Source organism: Nanorana parkeri, unplaced genomic scaffold (assembly GCF_000935625.1).
Source record: "Nanorana parkeri isolate BGI_ZX_2015 unplaced genomic scaffold, ASM93562v1 scaffold131, whole genome shotgun sequence".
NCBI lineage: Eukaryota > Metazoa > Chordata > Amphibia > Anura > Dicroglossidae > Nanorana > Nanorana parkeri.
Genome location: NW_017306399.1, coordinates 929,888 through 950,920, shown reverse-complemented (window position 1 = coordinate 950,920; position 21,033 = coordinate 929,888). Strand labels below are relative to the sequence as shown.

At 46.2% G+C, this 21,033-nt stretch overlaps 1 protein-coding gene across 1 annotated transcript in view; it reads left to right on the top strand.

The window, feature by feature from the left end:
* Positions 1-21,033, top strand: part of KANK4 (KN motif and ankyrin repeat domains 4) — a 57,494-nt gene that overhangs the window by 34,913 nt on the left and 1,548 nt on the right. Inside the window, exons 6-8 of the mRNA XM_018553846.1 lie at positions 2,603-2,822; positions 8,545-8,687; positions 11,487-11,687. Of these exons, the coding sequence (XP_018409348.1) occupies positions 2,603-2,822; positions 8,545-8,687; positions 11,487-11,687 (564 nt within the window). The remainder of the gene's footprint in view (positions 1-2,602; positions 2,823-8,544; positions 8,688-11,486; positions 11,688-21,033) is intronic.

Sequence of the window (21,033 nt, the reverse complement as noted above, 5' to 3'; positions counted from 1 at the left end):
CCCAGGATCCTAACACTTTCAGTTCTTCCAACACATAGCTTAAAGAGAACCTGCCACTTCTAAGTTAGAAATGGTAGTGTCCAGCTCCATTTTAAACACACCCTCCATATGCCCTACTGCAATGCACCTAACTTTTTTAAGCCCAACTCTGGGCTTTGTGCTCCGTTCCCCCCAAATTCACCCCTTGTGTCCCCTCTGTGCAGAGGCACGATGATGGTATCTCAAGTTTCTTCATGAGTACACTGTGAATGAACGGCGACGTAGTGAACGCCCCCTTGGGGGACTGGCCTATAAAGCCTTGCACTCACAATCTATCCTCAGTCTAGCGAGATGCTGGGCGCCATTTAACATGGAAGACTGATGACATCTTGTGGTGCAGAGGAGGTACTGTGGGCCGGCCCGGATTTACTCTCTCTGCTGCCCCAATGCCAGGTTTCTCAATGTCCCCCCCTGCATGCAGGCTGCATATAAGTGATCTCAGCAACCTCGCTGAGATCACTTGTAGAAAACAAGCGTCGGCTTCCCCGCTGTACATTTAGCTCTGCTTGCCCAAAGCCGGGCTAAATGTAGAAAACAACTACCCGTCTGGTGTCCGGACCTGCGTGTCTCGGGCATCGGGAGATAGGAATTCCACACCCCTGCTGCCCCTCTACTCCCTGCTGCCCCGAGGCTGGGCCTTGGTTGGCTTTGTGGAAAATCCGGCCCTGACTGTGGGGTGTAGCTCCGAATTGAATGTGAGTATTGCAGCATGAAAGATTAGCCCAGAGTCGGGCTTTAATGCAGAACTCCAATTGAACCTTTCTTTAGTTTGGGCTAAGCTAGCGCTGAGCATATTTGTATAGAATAAAGTGGAGAAGAGTTAAACTTTTTGTCTTGTTTTTTACTTTTGTGACCCCATAAGAGGATTTTGCCTCATTTCCTGTCCTGCTGACGCCTGTCCAAAAAAAAGGGTGCAGTTGTGGCTAGGACAGGAAGCTATGGGAAGCAATAAAACCCATTATGAAACCTCCTGACCTTTCCCCACTCTACTAAAAGTATGTTTCTGTCCACGTCCAAGTTTGAGAGATTTGACAGGAAGTAAGAGGAAATCTCCTAGACAGGCAGTATTTGCATGCACCCATTCCTAGGTAATGCCTGCATGTGATGCTGAGCCTTGATGAATAACAGCACTGGAATCCATAAAAAGGGACGGGGCCAGGGACAGTCAGGCTGGGGAGTAAAGTGCTAGATTATGCTGGACGTCCTCCAGCCAGGAAATGAGGCGGCTCTATCTGACTTCTAATGCACATTATGAGAAGCTCGCAGCGTGCAGTGATATCAGAGGAAGCCATTTCAGTCCAGGAGAGGAGCCGATACAACTGTGCAAGACTGAAGGGAAGGACGGAGGTCAGATAGAAGACTGAAGGGAAGGCCGGAGGTCAGATATAAGACTGCAGGGAAGGACGGAGGGCAGATAGAAGACTGAAGGGAAGGCCGGAGGTCAGATATAAGACTGCAGGGAAGGACGGAGGGCAGATAGAAGACTGAAGGGAAGGCCGGAGGTCAGATATAAGACTGCAGGGAAGGACGGAGGGCAGATAGAAGACTGAAGGGAAGGCCGGAGGTCAGATATAAGACTGCAGGGAAGGACGGAGGTCAGATAGAAGACTGAAGGGAAGGCTGTGGGTCAGATATAAGACTGCAGGGAAGGACGGAGGTCAGATAGAAGACTGAAGGGAAGGCCGGAGGTCAGATATAAGACTGAAGGGAAGGACGGAGGTCAGATAGAAGAGTGAAGGGAAGGACGGAGGTCAGATATAAGACTGAAGGGAAGGCCGTAGGTCAGATAGACGACTAAAGGGAAGGACGGAGGTCAGATAGAAGAGTGAAGGGAAGGACGGAGGTCAGATATAAGACTGAAGAGAAGGCCGGAGGTCAGATAGGCGACTAAAGGGGAGGACGGAGGTCAGATAGAAGACTGAAGGGAAGGACGGAGGTCAGATAGAAGACTGAAGGGAAGGACGGAGGTCAGATAGAAGACTGAAGGGAAGGACGGAGGTCAGATAGAAGACTGAAGGGAAGGACGGAGGTCAGATAGAAGACTGAAGGGAAGGACGGAGGTCAGATAGAAGACTGAAGGGAAGGACGGAGGTCAGATAGAAGACTGAAGGGAAGGACGGAGGTCAGATAGAAGACTGAAGGGAAGGACGGAGGTCAGATAGAAGACTGAAGGGAAGTCTGGCGTTCAGCTTTAATCTGAGTGCTGATGAGGCAGAGGATTAGCAGCGAAGCTCTCGGAGCATTTATTTACATAGGGCTTAGTGTATAAATCAAGATGAATAGTCTATGGGAGCCAAGGCCCTCATGTGCTCCAGATCTCTGCCGCGACCTCATCTCACACCTCTTCTATCTGAGCTCTGAGGGGAATTTCAGTATAAACATCTGAATGAGCCCCGGGGAGATGTCCTCCGCAGATGCAATAAACCGCTGATTGATGGTGAATCTCTCAGAATGCCGTGCCGCAGTTATTTCTCGCTTGTGGTTATCCTTTGCATTGTTTGGCGATACACATCATGGTTTGGCCCACGGACGGTAACTAATAATAACCGTTGCGATGTTGCAGAGGCAAACGCTGTACACCGTCTGCCAAGAATGGTTCCGAGTCTCCAGCCAGAAGTCGTCATCCCCGGATCTGGTGTCTGTTTATCTAGACGAGATCAGATCGATCAGCCCCCAGCTGCTGCAGATGGTGGTCAACATCGCGGACGAAAACGGGAATACCGCCCTGCATTACAGCGTGTCGCATTCCAACTTCGCCATCGTCAGTCTCCTCCTGGACACAGGTGAGGCTAATTTTCCACCATGTCATTAAAGTGGACCCGTCATTTTCAGTGCCACAATTATTTCACTATTTTTACTGAGGGAAGGTGGACGTAATGCTAAGGCTTCAATATGTGAGAACATATCAGAGGCGCTGGGAGGAGTCTCTCACTTTCCTTTATAATAGACCTTAGGGTTAGGACAGGGGCGTCCCGCGGCTGGGTGTCACCTGGAGCAGATACCAGGTGACACCCCGTTGTGACGTCATCGCGTGTGCATGCGCTGCCATCTTTGTGATACCTGCCGATGGCCATCTTGGTGATGGATGCCGGCAGAGAGAGGAGGGGACATTCACCCAGCGGGATGAGGTATGCCGCCAGTCCCCTCCTCTCTCCTGCAACTGTGGGGCTCTCTGTCCATAACCGAGTGTCCGACTTTTCAGAGGGGGTGACAACCAAAATGACTGTCAGTCATTTTGGTGTCACCCCTCCAATGGTGTCACCTGGGTGCGGGCCGCACCCCCCTTGTGACGCCACTGGGTTAGGTTACATAGTTAGGTTAAAAAAAGACACAAGTCCATCGAGTTCACTCTATGGGTGGTTCATTAGCTTCTGGTTAGGCAGCTCAAAGGCGGACATTCTCCAATGGGAGGTACTGTGAGCAATTCAGGAACAGAGAAGAGCACCAGACCAAAACAGAGTCCATATAAAAAGTTTAATATTTGTGTTGATCGAACAGCCAGCGGATTTTGGGGGGCGGACATGACCCCCATCCTCGGGGCTTGGAAACGATGAAAATGGGAATGAACCAATGCCTCCAATCTACAGATTTTGGGAGAAATACCCATGGCTGCAATAAGCCACTGACTCCATTCCTTTATTTTCATCCCTGACCCCTCGAGCCCTGAGGAAGGGGGTTGTGTCTGCCCTCCAAAACGCATTGGCTGTTTGATCAACACAATTATTCATCTTTTTGATGGACTCCAACATCCGTTTTGGTCTGGAACTCTTTGGAATAACGTAACACTGGCCATACTTTTACCAAACAGCATAGCAATGTCATCTGGTTCTTGATGAACCGGATTAAATTCGTTCCGTGGGCGGCCTTGTTGGCACCCTTCTGTTCGACATTCTTCGATCTGAATACAATAGCCCAGTGGGGGGTGAGTGTGATGGGTTTTCCATGAGAAAAAACAATAAGGGATGTATATATATATAAAAGGTTTGCAGAGCCAATGTCTCTGCTAAAATCTGAATTTTGCATTCACATTATGGCCTCTAGATGGAGCTGAGGCGCATTGTAACTTCCTATGCTCCTCGGCTCCATCTAGTGGCCATAGGAGAGATAGCCAGGAGAGAGAGCGAGGAATGACAGCCAGGAGAGAGAGCGAGGAATGACAGCCAGGAGAGAGAGGAGAGACAGCCAGGACAGAGGAGAGACAGCCAGGAAAGAGAGAGAGGAGAGACAGCCAGGAGAGAGAGCGAGGAATGACAGCCAGGAGAGAGAGGAGAGACAGCCAGGAAAGAGAGAGAGGAGAGACAGCCAGTAGAGAGAGGAGAGACAGCCAAGAGAGTGAAGAGAGACAGCCAGGAGAGAGGAGAGAGAGCAAGGAGAGACCGCCAGGAGAGAGAGAGCGAGGGAGGTTTTTCTTTCGTTGGTAGATCTCATGTAGCTCGTCATTTGAAAAGTAGATCTTAACACAAAAAATTGTGGGCACCCCTGCCGTAGAGCAAAGGGCTCTGCAAACATTTTATAAATACACCCCTTAGTGCAAACTCTAGCCCTCCAGCTTTTGTGGAACTACAAATCCCATAATGTGCTAATATGCTGTGTTTAATAGCACATGCACCTACTAGGGGCATTTAAAGTTGGCAGTTTCCTGCCGCTTTAAGAGAAGGATAAACTTGTGTTTTTTTTCCAGACTGATGGAGTTGAAGACATGTAAATATTTTGTGTTTCAAGAGGTCTTTGGGGAAAACCTTGAAAGCCTAACTGGCTTCCTAGAAAACAAGGGATCTTTGCAAGGAAGCAATTTGATATTTTGCATATGATCACATCCAGCATTTATCCCCCATCATTGCCACTCAGCATTTATAAACAGTCAGCCTTAATTGAAGCGTGATTCGCTGCAATCTCACAGTGACGGAGTGTCTGCTAGCGGCAGGAACCCCTCACACTGACATCTGTGCTGGATCAGGTAACAAAGCAGAGAATTGCAATTGGGACGTCGAGATTGTGCTCAGGCTGCAAACTTTGCTCACCGAGAGATTATCGTCCTTTTTATTCACATCATGTCTTTAGTAATCTGGACATGTTTGTCAAATATATACATGGAGAGGCCAGGAAAAGCCATTAGTCTGCTCACCCCCGGAAAGGTATAGCGCGGCACAGGAGGACCTATCATCGTCTGTTCCGATGGCCACTGCTTAATGTCAGGCATGTCATAATTAAATGGAACAGAGGGCTGAACTGAGTGGGATAAGTCATCTACCAGGTCTTTACAGGGCTAATTCCAACCGTATAGTGAGCGCTGACCGCCTCTGGTCATTAACAGAACAATGACAGACATTTTCAATGTTAACCGAGAGGAGAGAGAGAGAAAATGTTTTCTGAAGTATTCGACTGCAAACTTATGTAAATAATTATAGCATTTATGATCCATAGTACAGCCTGCCAACTCATTCAAGTTTCTGAAATTACCCAAGGGATGAGCTTACTGTATTTTCTACAACTTCTTCTTTTAATATCAGACTATGTTGCAGCACTGGGGGTCCCCGTTTCCAAACCCGGCCAGGTCACTATCTGAGAGGAGTTTGCATGTTCTTTCTGTCCTTGGGGGGGGGGGTTTCCTTCCGGTACTCCGGTTTCCTCCCACGCTCCAAAGACATGCTGGTAGGTTGATTAGGTCCTTATCTCACATGCCTACATACGAGGTCCAGTTTTAGACAAGCGCCAAAGCTGGCCATACACCTATACATTATCTGCAGACTTTCTATGGTCAGATGGAAAAAAGTGCAACAGATACCTCTATGCTAAACTGTCCCAAGCTTCAGTATCTTGCCAGTCGGCCCCGCTGGCTGTCAAAATACCTGAACAATCTTATTGGACGCAGGCATTGTTCAGGTATTGTGAGAGCCAGCGGGGCCGACTAGCAAGACACTGAAGCTTGGCCCAGCAGGAGATTCCTCCATCCACACAGTTTAGCGTAGATGGAATCTGGCCATAGAAAGTCTGCAGATAATCATTAGGTGTACGGCCAGCTTTAGATTGTAAGCTCCTTGAGGTCAGGGACTGATGTCTATGTTCAGTATATAAAGCGCTGCGTAAAATGTTGGCGCTATGTAAAGACCAATAATAAATAAAAAAATGTTTCCATTCCTGTCTATCTTTTATCTCCCACTCCATCCTTTAAATTAAATCCCCAGTCCTCAAACGACTTTTTTTAAACACATCCTTCTACTGATAATCCTGATGATTTATTTGGTTACTTTACACTAACCCGTTTAGATGCAGCCGCAATCTCAAGTTAATGACCGGGTAACATCTGTAAGCGGCAGTCCGCATGTAATCGTATCAATTGTGCTTCCAGGGACAGTGATCTGTTCCAAACTGCATGCGATTATATCACATAAAAATTGAGTGTGCATATTGTTGGAATACCTAGGAAGGATGATATCCCCCTCCCCAGCTTCTTACTTACCTCCTTTGACGGTGGCGGCATCCTATGTATCTAGTGCCAGGCTGGCTGTGCCTGCACACTATGGTCCCATAGACTTAAGTAAAATGTTGCACCTGTGGTCTGGGTACATCCCATTAAAGTTTATGGGATTTTAGTGCATAGGCATGACCAACCCGGCAATATATTTTACCCGTTTTGACTTCTGAGATATAATTTAAACACATATATTTGTACCCTTGTATATCGTAAAATGTGCATAGCTCCCTGGCCTGGTATTTCTCCTTTGTGAAACTCCTAGGCTCTTAATTGAAGTAAAGCCCCAGGAAAGTCAGCGGGAAAGTTCTGAAATGCAGTATAAAGTGTTTTAGAGGGCAGCCAATATTTCGGCTATTGATCAGGGAGGTAACATTTAGAAACTTGTTCTCTGAGTGCTCAGCTGTATGCAACCACCTGCCTAGAAAATCAATGTATTGCACAGAAAGCGATTGTCAGCGAGGAGTAACAGGACAGCTATCACAAAATATCACGCTGCCTGGTTATTAAGTGTTTTACGTTAGAAATGTGAATGTCAAGAACTTTTCTACAGATTCCGTTGGGTGTGAGGATTTTGTGGAAAGAAAGGGATGGTGACCCGGGTAGGAATGTGCCATGCGATAATAAAATCACTTACCTTTTTTGTATATGGTGCATTCCATTTTTTGTTGTTTTTGTTTTGCTCTGCCCTGTACTGCAGCCCCATATTTAATGTAGTTCTTTGAGTACTGGAGGACTATCATAAACTATCCTAAAGCAATATGTTCAGAGCACCCGGGGATTCCCAAACCCAGGTGGTCTGATATGCAATAATCAACCAAAACCTCTATGCTTTGGGGTGCCTCCTTCCACCCACTATAGCCTCCTTTTGACCACCAGGTAGAGGTAGTCTCACTAGCCAATAGGAAAGTGCACAGAGTGGGAGGACATTGCCAGAGCTCAGCCATGTAAGTTACGGATGATAGTAACATAATAGAGCTCCTGGGGTTTTAGGGATCCCCTAAAACCTCAGGTGGTCTATTATGTATTATTATACAGGATTTATATAGCGCCAACAGTTTGTGCAGCGCTTTACAATATAAGGAAGACATTACAATCACAATGAAATTCAAGACAAGATGGTAAGGAGGGCCCTGCCCCTGAGGGCTTACAATCTGAAAGGGAGGGGCCAGTGATACATGAGGAGGTAGCTGTGTGGGGATGATTGTTTGAGAAAGTGATGGTTCAGTGGTTAGGTTGCGGTGGGATAGGCTTTCCTGAAGAGATAAGTCCCAAGGGATCGCCTAAAGGCAATCAGAGTGGGAGATAGTCGGACAGGTTGGGATAAAGAGTTCCAGAGGATGGGAGAGACTCTAGAGAAGTTCTGGAGGTGAGCATGGGAGGAGTTGATGAGGGAGCTGGAAAGCAGGAGGGCCATGTATCTAGCTCAGGAGCAACCTAAGCAGTGTAGGCTACCTTGGAACTCCAGCTGTGGTGAAACTACAAATACTATCATGTCTCTGGCAAACATACCAGTCGCTGTCAATCCTGCAATGCCTCATGGGACTTTTAGTTACCTACCCCTGTAATAGGGCATTCATCCTTTCCTTTTCTATAACATGCACCATATTTACCCAATAGGTGAGTTGCAATGCACATTGAGGAGAGTTTGGGAATGGGCAGTCGTTTTGCCACTCATCGGTGGATACCATTAATGTTAACCACAATCTAAACCTCCATTGTTGTCCTTTCCATTGAAGACTCCAAACAAGACCACATTTACTATACTCATCTGCTTTTTTTGGTCTCTCTAAATGCTAAATTATAGTGTAAGCTTCTCAGGAGAGCAACGCCTACCCTGTTCTTATCTAAAATATAGACGCGCCATGCGCCTCATCTAAATCTGTTATCATGACAAAATAGTGGAAACTGAAGACTACATGGGGTGGATTGTTGCTAAATTTGGGCATCTTTGCTTAAAATAAGAATTTATTAACCAGTAATATAACACGGGCAGGGTGATGAACTATAAAGCTGTCATTCTTTGTTACTAGGAGTGTGCGACGTTGACCATCAGAATAAAGCAGGGTACACTCCCGTGATGCTCACCCCTTTGGCGTCAGCAGAAACTGAAGACGATATGCAGGTTGTGAAGACTCTTCTCAGTCTTGGCGATGTCAATCTCACTGCCAGCCAGGTATGTCAACAACATATGTGTATCATCGCACATAAACTGTTAACTGCGTATATATTGTTAGACTGCATTCAATCATTTCAAATGTAACTACAGCCAAATGTTCTTTTATTGTTCTGGACGGAGTGAGGAAGAGTTATAATCCCATATCAGTCTTCTATTGCTGCCTCGGTCTGGGCTAGGGAGGTCCCAGCCACTCTATTTATCTTGTGGCATGGCGCGTCTATCTCCTTCATCTCATTCATTGTGTGCCATGGAATGTTTAGTTCTTTAAAAGCGAGTATGTAATTAAGAGCATTTTTTTTTTTAAACTGGGACATTTATGTTAAAGGAACCGTTTTTATATATAAATGAAATGTTACGTATTTCATCATTTGTATGCTTTATTGCTGCACCTCCTTTTATTTGCCAGTTTCCATCAAATTTCTGCAAAACTATGACAACGCAGAAGCAGATTTGAATAATTCACAGATCTACAATGTGAAATTTTTCCTTCCAGCCGTAGTACAAATAGTGATTGTAACTGCACATAATGAATTCCTTCCCCAGACACTGAGGTCTTGTTTTGTCGTCTCATTTATATGAATATATTCACAATGGCGTCACAGAAAAATGTGCGCGAGTCTCGCACAAATGAAGTTTCCTATTGTTTGTTTCCTGGAAAGCATGGAGAAGTCGTATGAAATCATAGATAACCTGTGCAAGAAATGTACGAACTGTTACAGCTATGAACATTCGATTGTTAGAAATGACCTTTTCCATCTGCATGTACTGTAAAGCAGCGGTTCTCAACCTTTCTAGGGCCGGGACCCCTTGGTAACATTTGCCAAGTTCTGGTGAACCCCCCCCCCCAACGGTAAAATTTAGGGATGACTGCTGCAGCGACATCAGGCGGCGTGGCGGGAGAACTGACACTGCTGTGCTAGGAGTGGGCTGAGGAGGACTCTCACCTAGCACAGCAGTAATCACACAACGACCCACAGGTTGAGAACCACTGGCGTACGCCGTCAGAATTTAAAAAAAAAAAAACCCCCATAGGAATGCATAGCTAGATTCCTATTGGCTATTTCACTTTGCAATAGCCAATCGAAAACTAGCTATTGCACATGCCCTCTGCTGCTGCCAATCACTAGACGAGGACCTGATGGAGAACTTCAGGTCCCCCTCTGCTGATTGGCAGCAGCAGAGGGCATGTGCAATAGCTAGTTTTCGATTGGCTATTGCAAAGTGAAATAGCCAATAGGAATCTAGCTATGCATTCCTATGGTGTTTTTTTTCCCCCTGACTTACAGCGGCTGGCGGCCCCCGATGTCAGAGAAAAAAAAACAAAAAAGATCGCAGGGAAAGGGTTACTCTGCTCGATCGACTCCCAGGCGACCCCTGGCACGACTGGGTCGTGATCCACAGGTTGAGAACTAAAGAGACCTGATGATATTAAAAAAAACCACTGCAAGATTCAAGTAAGAATACACAGGCCTCTTGTATGTAGTCAGTATTTGTTCATCCCGAAGTTCAGCTTTAAAAATACCATTGAAAGCACTTTGTTATATCTGTTCAAGTGCAAAAAATGACCCGTTCATCCTGCACATGCAATCATTTTTTCCCACTGCGACGCAACGCACTGTATTGCGGTGCTGCTGGGAGGTAAGTTAGGGCGCCATTACAATGAATGGCAACGCAACAAGTCTAGAACATGGTACTGCACACTGGGTGAGCTAAAGGGTGCGCTAAATTGCAATTAGCACAACGCAATAGTGTGAATGGGCCCTGAACGTGTCTACTACATGAGCGATTGGTTTCACAATTCATATGAATTTTCTGAAATTTGGACATTCGGACACATCCAAATCTCCAAATCCTAATGCATCCGAATACCAATTTCCGTTTCCAAATTTTGGATCCCGTGCAAATTTCGTTCAAAAACTAAATTGGATCGGACATGTGGCTTTTCTGGCCAATCAGATGTGTTTTTCGGTTCAATGCATCCGAATGGGTCTGAATCCGATTTTTTCGAATTGCATACGGGAGCTCCCGAGTGCCATTCGGGTGTGGGAGCCTCAGGTTTAGTTTTATGTATATGGGTCACAATGTTGCCGCTACGAATATTCGTTCATATGATAGAATACTACTTATACAGTATATACATAATACTAAAACTGAGGCTCCCAGACCCGAATGGAGTCCGAATTTCCGAATAGCATTCGAGAGCTCCTAAATGCCATTCGGGTCTGAAAGCCTCAGCTTCAATATGGCTCCCAGACCCCTATTGCTTTCTGGAGCTCCCGAATGGTATTCAGAAATTCGGATCCTGAATGCCATTCGGGTTTAGGAGCTTCAGCTTTAGTATTATTATCTGTATATGGTTTTCTGTGGTACTCGCAACTAATATTCGTAAACTCATCCGAAACTAACGAAAATTCGGATTTTGTCCGAATTCGAAACCTGAACCAAATTGAATTTACAGATCTGAATCCCGAAATAACAAAATAACCAAACCACATTTTTCCGCAGCTTACATGTCTAGATTCTACATCCATGTTATTACCAGTACTTGTTTTTCCTTTTTACTGCTCTCAGAGTGCCCGGTCTCATCTTTGAAGATATTTTGGAGTTTGGGGGATACCCCTAATTGTCTAACTTGAGCGTCTATAGATCCATGCTTTCCAGACCTGTCTCAGGTCGCCTCAGGCATTATACCATAAAACTTAGAAGGGTACTTGAAGCGATATTGAGGGTAAAATGGGATAAATGGTGTGTGAGAGCTGATCTTGGTATTAGCTGATCTTGGGATCTGTCTTCCAGGGCGGGCAGACGGCGCTGATGCTCGGTATTAGCCATGGCAGGTCGGACATGGTAAAAGTTCTACTGGAGTGCGGGGCAGATGTGAACTTGCAGGATGAAGATGGAGAATCCGCTCTAATGATCGCCTGCCAGCTGGGAAACGTGGAAATCGTCAAGCTTATTTTGTCCCGACTGGACTGCGATGTGGAACTGACGGACAAGGTAAAATCATAATGGTCTGAATGTAATTTGTGTAAGAAAATCATTAATCATCATCATCATCATTTCTCTGCTGGTGTTGGTACAAAATCTAATTACAGCTACATAACTAACATTTCAACTGGCCAGTGCATATCTACATACACCTATACAGCCTGACTCCCTCACCACCTTCCCATACTGCTAAAGGTATCGCGAATAGAGTGGGCCTTTCAGATATGGGGGCTCACATGACCTCCCCTATGGCAGTAGCAATTCATCAGTCATGAACACTGTCACATGGTGGGGGCTGCTATGACCTCTGACCTATGCTCTGACACCAGAACTTAGGCAGGCATGCTGCATCAGGGGAGGTGACAAGTAGGGGTGCAGAAATTAACGATTAATCCGTCGATTAATCGTTAATTTCTATGATCGATCAAAATTATTTTGATCGATCAAAGTTACTCACCTCTCCGCCGGCTTCCGGGTCTTCCGTCGTAGATCCGGTGACGTCACAGACATCGACGTCACCGGACTCCTCCCCCCTTCCCCGAGTGGCTCTGTCGGCTAACGAAGGGAAGGGGGGGAGGAGTCGGGTGATGTAGTTGTCCGTGATGGATAACGAAGGGAAGGAGGGAGGAGTCCGGTGACGTCACGGGCATAGACTCCTCCCCCTTCCCTTCATTACCTGACGGAATCACTTGGGCTGTTGAGTCTCCTCCTCACTCACTTGGGCCGGTGAGTCATCAGATGTTTGTACAAGGCAGACAAATAATATGTATCATGTAAAACAGTAAAATGATCAATGATCTACTACCCTGTTAGAAATCTGCTACCCTGGTGAGACTCCACAAAGCCATGGTGAGACCCCATGGAGCCCTGGTTAAACCAAGGCTCTGTGGGGTCTCACCAGAGCTTTGAGGGGGCCTCACCAGGGTAGCAGGGCTCTGTGGGGTCTAGCCTTGTTAGACCCTCAGAGCCCTGGTGAGATCCCCTCTGTATGTGCATTATATTTAATCGAAATTAGTCGATTAAAATGTTTTTCGATTAATCGAACAGGAAAATTTTAATCATTACCAGCCCTAGTGACAAGGGATCGTGGCTGGGTAATTACACATGTCTGATGGGTGTGGGCTATGGGTCTCTTAAATCAGAATTGCTGGTTATTTATCTTCTAATCGCTATTAATCGCTGTGGAGAAACTCAAAGAATCAAATAAAACACTACAACCCACGTGGCCACTAGCAATAAAGGCAAATCAGTCAGTTTAAAACTGATATGTCATCATGATTAGGCTGGCGGTGACCTCTCTTTCTCCTCTGCAGTCAAACAAATAAGCTTGGTCACCATCCTGACCCCAGACTGTGCAAGGATAACGAATGAGCAACAGCACGTTAATGAGGTCATCCCTCTGCTCTCCCCTCCTCTGAGCATGTTCGTTAGGGAGATTGACAGCACTATGCAAAGCTGTATAGCTCTGATTGGCTCAGTGTTTTGCGCCCTCCCACTTTCACATGGGGTGCTGCTGTTCAGGGGATTATAGGAGGCTAATATCAAAACAGATTCAGGTACTTATATTATTAAGTATACTTACAGGGTTATTCACTAAAGGGTGAAGAGTTTGGGGAAGGCCGGAGATGTGAACAATCTAGGACAACATAGCGGATTTGGATAAATTCTCCAATTCAGCTCACTTCCCAGCTCACCTATGTTGTCCTAGATTGTTCACTTCTCCTCCCTTCTCCAAACTCTTCACCCTTCTGTGAATAACCCCATCAGTGATTTTCTAATGAATGCTTAACTAGAATAAAGGCCTGAAGTTCAGCTTTAAGCCGGCCACATGCAGTCTCATTGTACAATCTCCTTTATATCAGTCAACAGCTAAGTATTGTAAGGGCCTACCTGACTGGATATGATTCCATGCAGAGCCGGATTAAAAGCATCGTCGGACGGAAAGCAGCAGAGGCTGCGCCGCTATCTCCTCGCTGGGGCCTAATATGCTTGAATAGAGTGCGCCGGCACCTCTGCCTGATATTGTTCAGCCCAGATTGCCTTCGGGCATATCATGGCAATCCGGGCCTATTTTCAGTGTTTGGCCTGGACCTGACGCGGCAGTAGCCCCTATGTTAATCCGCCCCTGATTGAATGTATTGTTTGAGTTGGCCCTCGCCCTACATAGTCATTGGTAAATCTAAAGGAGATTATGTAATTGGATTGTAATGTGTGTTGCCAGATTTACTGCCCTGTTTGCATTTGATATCATAGGGAATACATACACACATACAGTGGGGGAAGGGCTCTTGCTGCTGAAGTTCCCAAAGTCCCAGTAGGCCAGCCAACCAGCATCCGCTCATACTTGAAATATCCACGTTGTCGTGGACTGACCCAGAACACAGCACAGGAATGTAACACAATCTCCCTGAGAAATGCCTCCAAGCTTACTGAGCCCATGCCACGGAGATCTGCAGGCAGTAAGACACTGGAAACAAATTCAATTACATGCAACGCTGCCCTAACACGTATAACTGAATAATATTTATTAGGAGACTCAATACACACTGCAAAACATCTTGGCAGAAGATTTACGTGATGAAGTGGAAAATTAGTTAAGATCGGTTTCTGAACAAAGTCAGGTTTTCCTGGGGAGGAAAAAAAAAAAAAAAATACAGCGTTGGTGAACCTGAAGGTCGGCCACTCAGAAATCGTGTTGCAGATTTTGACAGATGCCGGAGAGAGAGAGAGTTAAAGTACAAGTTCACTTTTAGTAACAACCCCCCAAGTGCAGCCTGCCTGATAAAACACTTACTTTCCTCCCCTTTCCTCCATTGGTCATTTTGGAGTCCTGCCTTCAAACTAGCATCAGTTCTTCTAGGTACACTTGCACACAGTTGTAGAAGGAACTCGGCAGGTAGGTTGTTCTGGGTACATCTTGGATAACTGAGCACAGATCTTCTGTGGATTTCGGCTGCCTCAAATCCTTCTGTCTCTTCATGTAATCCCAGACAGACTCCATGATAATAAGATCAGGGCTCTGTAGGGACCCAACCATCACTTCCAGGACTCCTTGTTCTTCTTTACACTGAAGATAGTTCTTACCCCTCGTTCACACCTGAACGTTTTGTAGCGCGTTCTACGCTCGAAGAACGCTCTACAAAACGCTCAAAAATATAAATTGCATTGGAGTCAATGGACTCATTCCCACCTTGCCGTATTTCCGCCCGTCCCTAATGCGCTACAAAACGGCCCACGCCTGAAAAGGTCCCGGGACTACTTTGGGCCGTTTTGTAGGGCGTTTTCCATTGGGATACTGGCAAGTAGCCTTTGTAATCGCGCGACGGTCGCGCAACTTTTTTACCGCGAATCGCGGTTAAAAAAACACGTGACGGTCGCGCGACAGACGCGCATATTACAATACGCCTAGGTGTGAATGGGGGCTTAATGACATTGGCTGTATTTTTGGGGCCGTTGTCCTGCTGCAGAATACATTTGTGGCCAATCACACGCCTCCCTGATGGTATGGCATTATGAGAGAAGAATTTGCTTGTATTTCTCAGCATTGATCCTGACCAAATCTCCAACTCCATTGGCAGAAATGCAGCCCCAGACTTGCAGGGAACCAACAGCATGCTTCAAAGTTGCTGCAGACACTCATTATTGTACCGCTCTCCAGCCCTTCAGGGAACAAATATTTCACATTTTGACTCATCAGTCCAGAGCACCTGCTGCCATATTTCTGCACTCCAATTCCTATGTTTTCATGCAGTTGAGCCGCTTAGCCTTGTCTTCATGTCGGAGGTATGGCTTTTTGGCTGCAATTCTTCAATGAAGACCACTTCTGAACAGACTTCTCCAGACACTAGATGGGTGTACCTGGGTCCCACTGGTTTCTGCAAGTTTGATGCTGATGGGACTGCTGGACATTTTGCTATGTGGAAGGGAAGTAAGCATGATGTGTCTTATCTACTGCATTCCTTGGCCGACCAATGCGTCTACGGTCCTCAATGTTGCTTGTTTCTTCGAGCTTCATCAAAACAGCACATCTTGACCCGGTCTGCTTTGAAAACTTTGCCTAGGAGAGACCTTGCTGATGCAGCATAATTACCTTGCGTCTTGTTGCTGTGCTCAGTCTTGCCGTGGTGTATGACCTGTGACATGAAAGTGTCTTCCACAACCTCACCTTAGTAGCAGAGTTTGGCTGTTCCTCACCTAGTTTTAAGCCTCCTACACAGCTGTTTCTGTATTAGTTAATGATTGTGTTTCAACCTACATATGAAATTGATGATCAGCAGCACCTGCTCGGTATAATTGATGCATCATACACCAGACTCTAATCCTACAAAATCCCTGACTGTACAAGTGTAAAGGTGCCCATACACCTGCCGATTATCGTACGATAATCGCGGGTGATCCCACGATCGTACGATAATCGGCAGGTGTATGGGCAGCGTGCGACCTCTTCTACTGTAAGGTCGCATGACATTAGTCTTCCGAGCACACTTGAAAACCTGCCGAAAATCGTACGATTTTCGGCGGGTTAGTGGCGTGCTCGGGAGACTAATGCCGCAAGCGCACACTGCTCGCTCAGCACTGCAATCATCGGAAGCCCTCCCCTCAGCGTGGCGGGCTTGCGATGATCGCAAGTACGATCTGCCGGTCCAAGATGGGCAGATTGTACGAAATTTTAGTCACAACCAACGCACAACGAAAGTCGTGCCATGGTTGTAAGGTGTATGGCCAGCTTAAGAATTGATGCTGGTTTGAAACCAAAGGGCAGTCACACCAAATATTGATTTGATTTAGATGTTTCTTCTGTTCACTCACTTTCCATTTTGTAAATTGATAAAAATAAACAATAATATATATTTGTGAAAGCATTGTTAAGGTGCCCATACACCTTACGATTATCGGACGAAACTTTTCGCCCGATGATCAAATAGTCGTACGATTTTTGTACGACAGCCCCATCCTGCCACGATGATCGCAAGATTAATTTAGCCGTAATTAACGAAAAGCACCTGGACGAGATGTGGTAATTGATTTGCCGTATTTTCGTTAGTGCAAGCGCAGTGTACATCGTACGACTTTTGACGGACGGAAACGCCAGCAACCTTGCGAAAATCGTACGATCGAGCAAAGTTTTCAAACATGCCTGACCGTCAAAAGTCGTACGATTGTACAGTATTGTCGGTCGGACACTGCAATTCACACATACCATTATCGGACGAAAAGTCGATCGCATACGAAAATCGTCCGATAATCGTAAGGTGTATGGGCACCTTTACTGTACAGCATTTTTTCACACTTGCCCAAAACTTTTGCACAGTACTGTATGTTTTGGGTGAGCTGGAAACTATCACAGACTTTCAAGGTGACATTCGTTAATAAATGGTTGACCCGGTGAAGCACTACTCTAGTCCATTTTTTAGCTAATGTGGTATCAAATTTTTCTATCATTTTAGTAAACTAATCTTAGGGCAGAGAGTTTTTGTCCAGTAACATCAGCAGCTCACATGTAGCTCTAGAAATCTCTGTTTTCAGCAATGTAATTACTTTTCAGGTATTCATTGACCAAGTCTCACTGAAAATAACAGACAATTTTCTTGAAAAATATGGATCCTTACCCTATTGTGCTAGCTTTGTGAATTGAGCTTATTGCCTCTTCGACCCTCTTCTCTGTTTGTCCCAGTGCTGCCTCTCTTTTTGTCTCTTGCTAGTAATTGCAATCCTACTCTCCATTGAGCCCGATTCACTTTTAATTAAAGAAAGCCACGGGATGCGGATGTGCTTGCGGTCACAGGGCGGTTTTTAATTTGGCGATTCAGCTATTGCAGTAGTCAGTGTATAATGGGACCATCAGACTTTTTCTTGCTTATTTTTTTGTGTTTTTCTTCTAACAGAAGGCAAAGGAACTGTTCCCGTGTTCCGACTCCTCTCCATCTTCTCTCCTTACAGTTCTATTGACAAATTTAAGTACAAATGTCTTGAGGTGGCCAAAAGAGGAAAGCAAAATAAGGAGAAAGTTATTGCCGTTTGTTACATTCAATATTGGCACTCCCCTCTTGATCCCTGTGCTAACAAGAGATTAAAATCCCGGCGCAGCCTTAGAAGTTCACAAGCCACTGGTTATGCCTCCAGTGTGTTGTGGATCTTCCTCCTCGCAGTTGGTTGTTCTTGGCACAGCTTCCATTGGAGCCACCTTGGAAGTATGCCTGTTAAGGTGGCCATACACTTTTCAACCATCGCAAGACCTTAGTCTTGCGATGGTTGTAAAGTAATTAAAAAAACGTACGATCTGCCCATCTTGGACAGGCAGATCGTACTTGCGATCATCGCAAGCCCGCCCCCCTGAGGGACGGGCTTCCGATGACTGTAATGAGGGGCGGGCTTACGATGACTGCAAACGGGCGGTGTGCGCGTGCGCACACCGGCCCGTTCGGCAGTTGTCGAACCAGCACGCCACTAACTCGCCGAGAATCGTACGATTCCCGGCGGGTTTTCTAGCATGCTGGTTCGACGGAAGACGTGCGACCGTACAGTAGAAACGGTCGCACGCCTTCCATACACTGCATGATTCTCGTACGATCGTGGGATTTCCCGCGATTCTCGTACGAGAATCATACAGTGTATGGGCACCTTTTAGGATAGGCAAAGTACTAAAATTGGTGCTGCATTTCCTTCATAAAAATATTGACAGAAAAAAGGTAGCAGACGAGCCTTCCTGATCAAAATAGTACGGGCCTCGGTCAACAGGCTGTTTGCATCAGAGCTGCTTCTCTCCCCATAAGTAAATGGGAATATAAAAACAGCTTAGGAGGTCAAATGCAAGTCAGAAGAGGTCAACAAAATTTTAGATGCACCTCTCAATGAACTCTAAATGATCGTAGAAGCATCTATAGCACCCTCACCCTTAGGGAAGCTATCCCGTAGAAGTTATCAGAGAGCCCCAGAGGTCAGATAGGCTATTATTGCATCTTAGGATGGAGTCCTTGACTTTAAGTGACTGGTAAGGACCAAGCCCACCTCTGCCTTATCAGGCACCTCCAGCTGAAGTGAATCTTTCCAGCTGAAGTCTCTGTTCATTCCCAAGATACCCCTCCAGCAAGGCTGGTGTAGTCTAGGCCCCATACTCCTAAGTTCAATAGCATGTGTTTGCCCTCTTTAGGCAGCAGGCCTAGGAGCATGAGACTTCCAACACACACAGGATGCTTGAGGGGGAGAGGTCCTCCCCTAATATTTATGCCCTCTCCCAGCATGAACCTGGCAATAAACCTCCTAGTGGTGTGCCACGGGGACATAAATATTCCTCACTCGGAAGTCTTGTATCTTCTTGCTCTCATGTCAAGGACACATCCAGGCAGCAGTCAGACGTGAACAATAAAACTGATATCTTGGGGGAAGCCTGCAGAAAGCTGAACTACAAATCCAGCTTAAGCTGATTACAGCCCAGCAAAGCTAAATTTAAAGAGTCACCCCTGCTTAGGACAGGGTGACTACACTTCTCAAACTGATCTGAAATATAAGTTGAATGCTCCCGTAAGAAAGTTGAATTTGTCTATTGTCACAAGGACGGCTTGTTGACAGAGGCCCCCCTAAGCATAGCTACAGATGGACCGACCTCTTAGTGGGAATGACATTTGGTGAATGATCTGATTGTATTATTATGAATCCTGTGCTGTACAGACCTCCAACAATCTCTTATCCTGAGCTGGTCAAAGTTCCTTTGTGGTCACCATGCAGGCAAAGTATTGTATCCCTTTTTTTTTGCATGGGAAAGGTAAACAACAGTTACAGAAAATTCCATGATATTAACAGATGATAAAATCGATAGATTACAACCAGCATCGCGGAAGTCCAGGTGAGCTTATTATGGCTTGAAAAGTATTCCCTACACAGCGCAAATAATGTGACTCTACGGATTCACTTACAAACATGGGGTCATGTAGGGTCAGCTTAGTTCCTGCTTATGAATAGTTGGGAAAGCAGCTGGCCTGGATAATATGTGGGGATGCAAAAGGCTCAATTCAGAAAGCTTTACACAAGGATAACGATCTTTGTTTTTTAGTCATGTGACTGTAATTCTAAAATGTAATTGGACAAACTGTCAGTTTCAAAAAAATAAGGATCCTTATTAGGGGTTGCCACCTTTTCTTCCAGTGAAACCCAAAGACAGTAGCGGCACACGGAAATTTTGGGGGGGGGTTTGAGTCGCTGCTTATTCATATGTAAATAGCGCCGCCCATTCATATGTTAATATCACAGCTGAGACTATTTTCAGTGGGGGGCCAGTAGCCCCTATCTTAATTTTGGTTGCCCCTGTCTGCCTGACATCATGTGTCCGGGTTTCTGCTGCCATGAAACCCGTACACAGCATTCAAAACCCGGACTGTCCGGGTGATTCCTGGACAGGTGGCAGCCCTAATCCTTATGCTGTATGTTTTTTTTTTCAGTTCTGTAATGTTCTTAATTGCAGCTTGTGTCGTAACAATCACCATAGCGACCCGGCCAGGACATTCCTGATGCCCTGCGGGCCGCCTGGGTCGCTGTGGCATCTCATGCTGCTGGCTGTCACTGGTGGCTGTGAAGAGAAATGTGCCGCTGTTCAGATCTGTGCAGCGTCGCGTTCCTCTCCACAGCCGCTGCGTAGTCAGTGAGAGCAAGCAGCGGCGATGGAGCAGGCTGGACCCAGAAGTGGAAGAGGCGAGCCCGGAGTTGGCATCAGAGGCGGCGGGGCCCGCGCCTGGCGATTGGCGGAGGAGGTGGGGCTCATCACCGACGGTGGGGGAAGAGGAGGCGGACAGGTAAGGAGTGTTACCAGCCCTCCTGTGGGTGACCCTGCAGAGCCCACCTTAGAGAGTCTATGGTGGGCTCTACAGGGTCACCCTCAGGTGGGCTGTGTGGGATCTCAATTGGGCTCTGCAAGGGGTGTAACTAGAGATCAAAGGGGCCCCATACAAAATTTTGCTATGGGGCCCTGTGATTTCTAGTTACGATCCTGTTGTGGCCCTTTTAGCTTTCGAGGAGCTACAGATCCGAGTAGCGGGATTTGTAGTTCATCAACGGTCAGGCACCATATGGCTACTTTATATGATGTCATGGAGCAATATTTTTGATTGACATCCCTGTTTCCCCAAACCTCAAGGCCTCTGAATTATAAATGCGACCACCCAGCTAGGACCTGGATATTGCATTCCAAGCAACCAAGGAGGCCATTCCATCCCTCTAGCCCCATCCGTGGGTTTACCTTGACCCTTTCCTGTAACGTTTTCTACTTCATCAAACGTGACACATAGAGCAGCGTGCGTAAAATGAAATTCCAGATTATTACTAAATACCGCAACTCCCCCAGCAGCAGGCTAGTCTATGATAT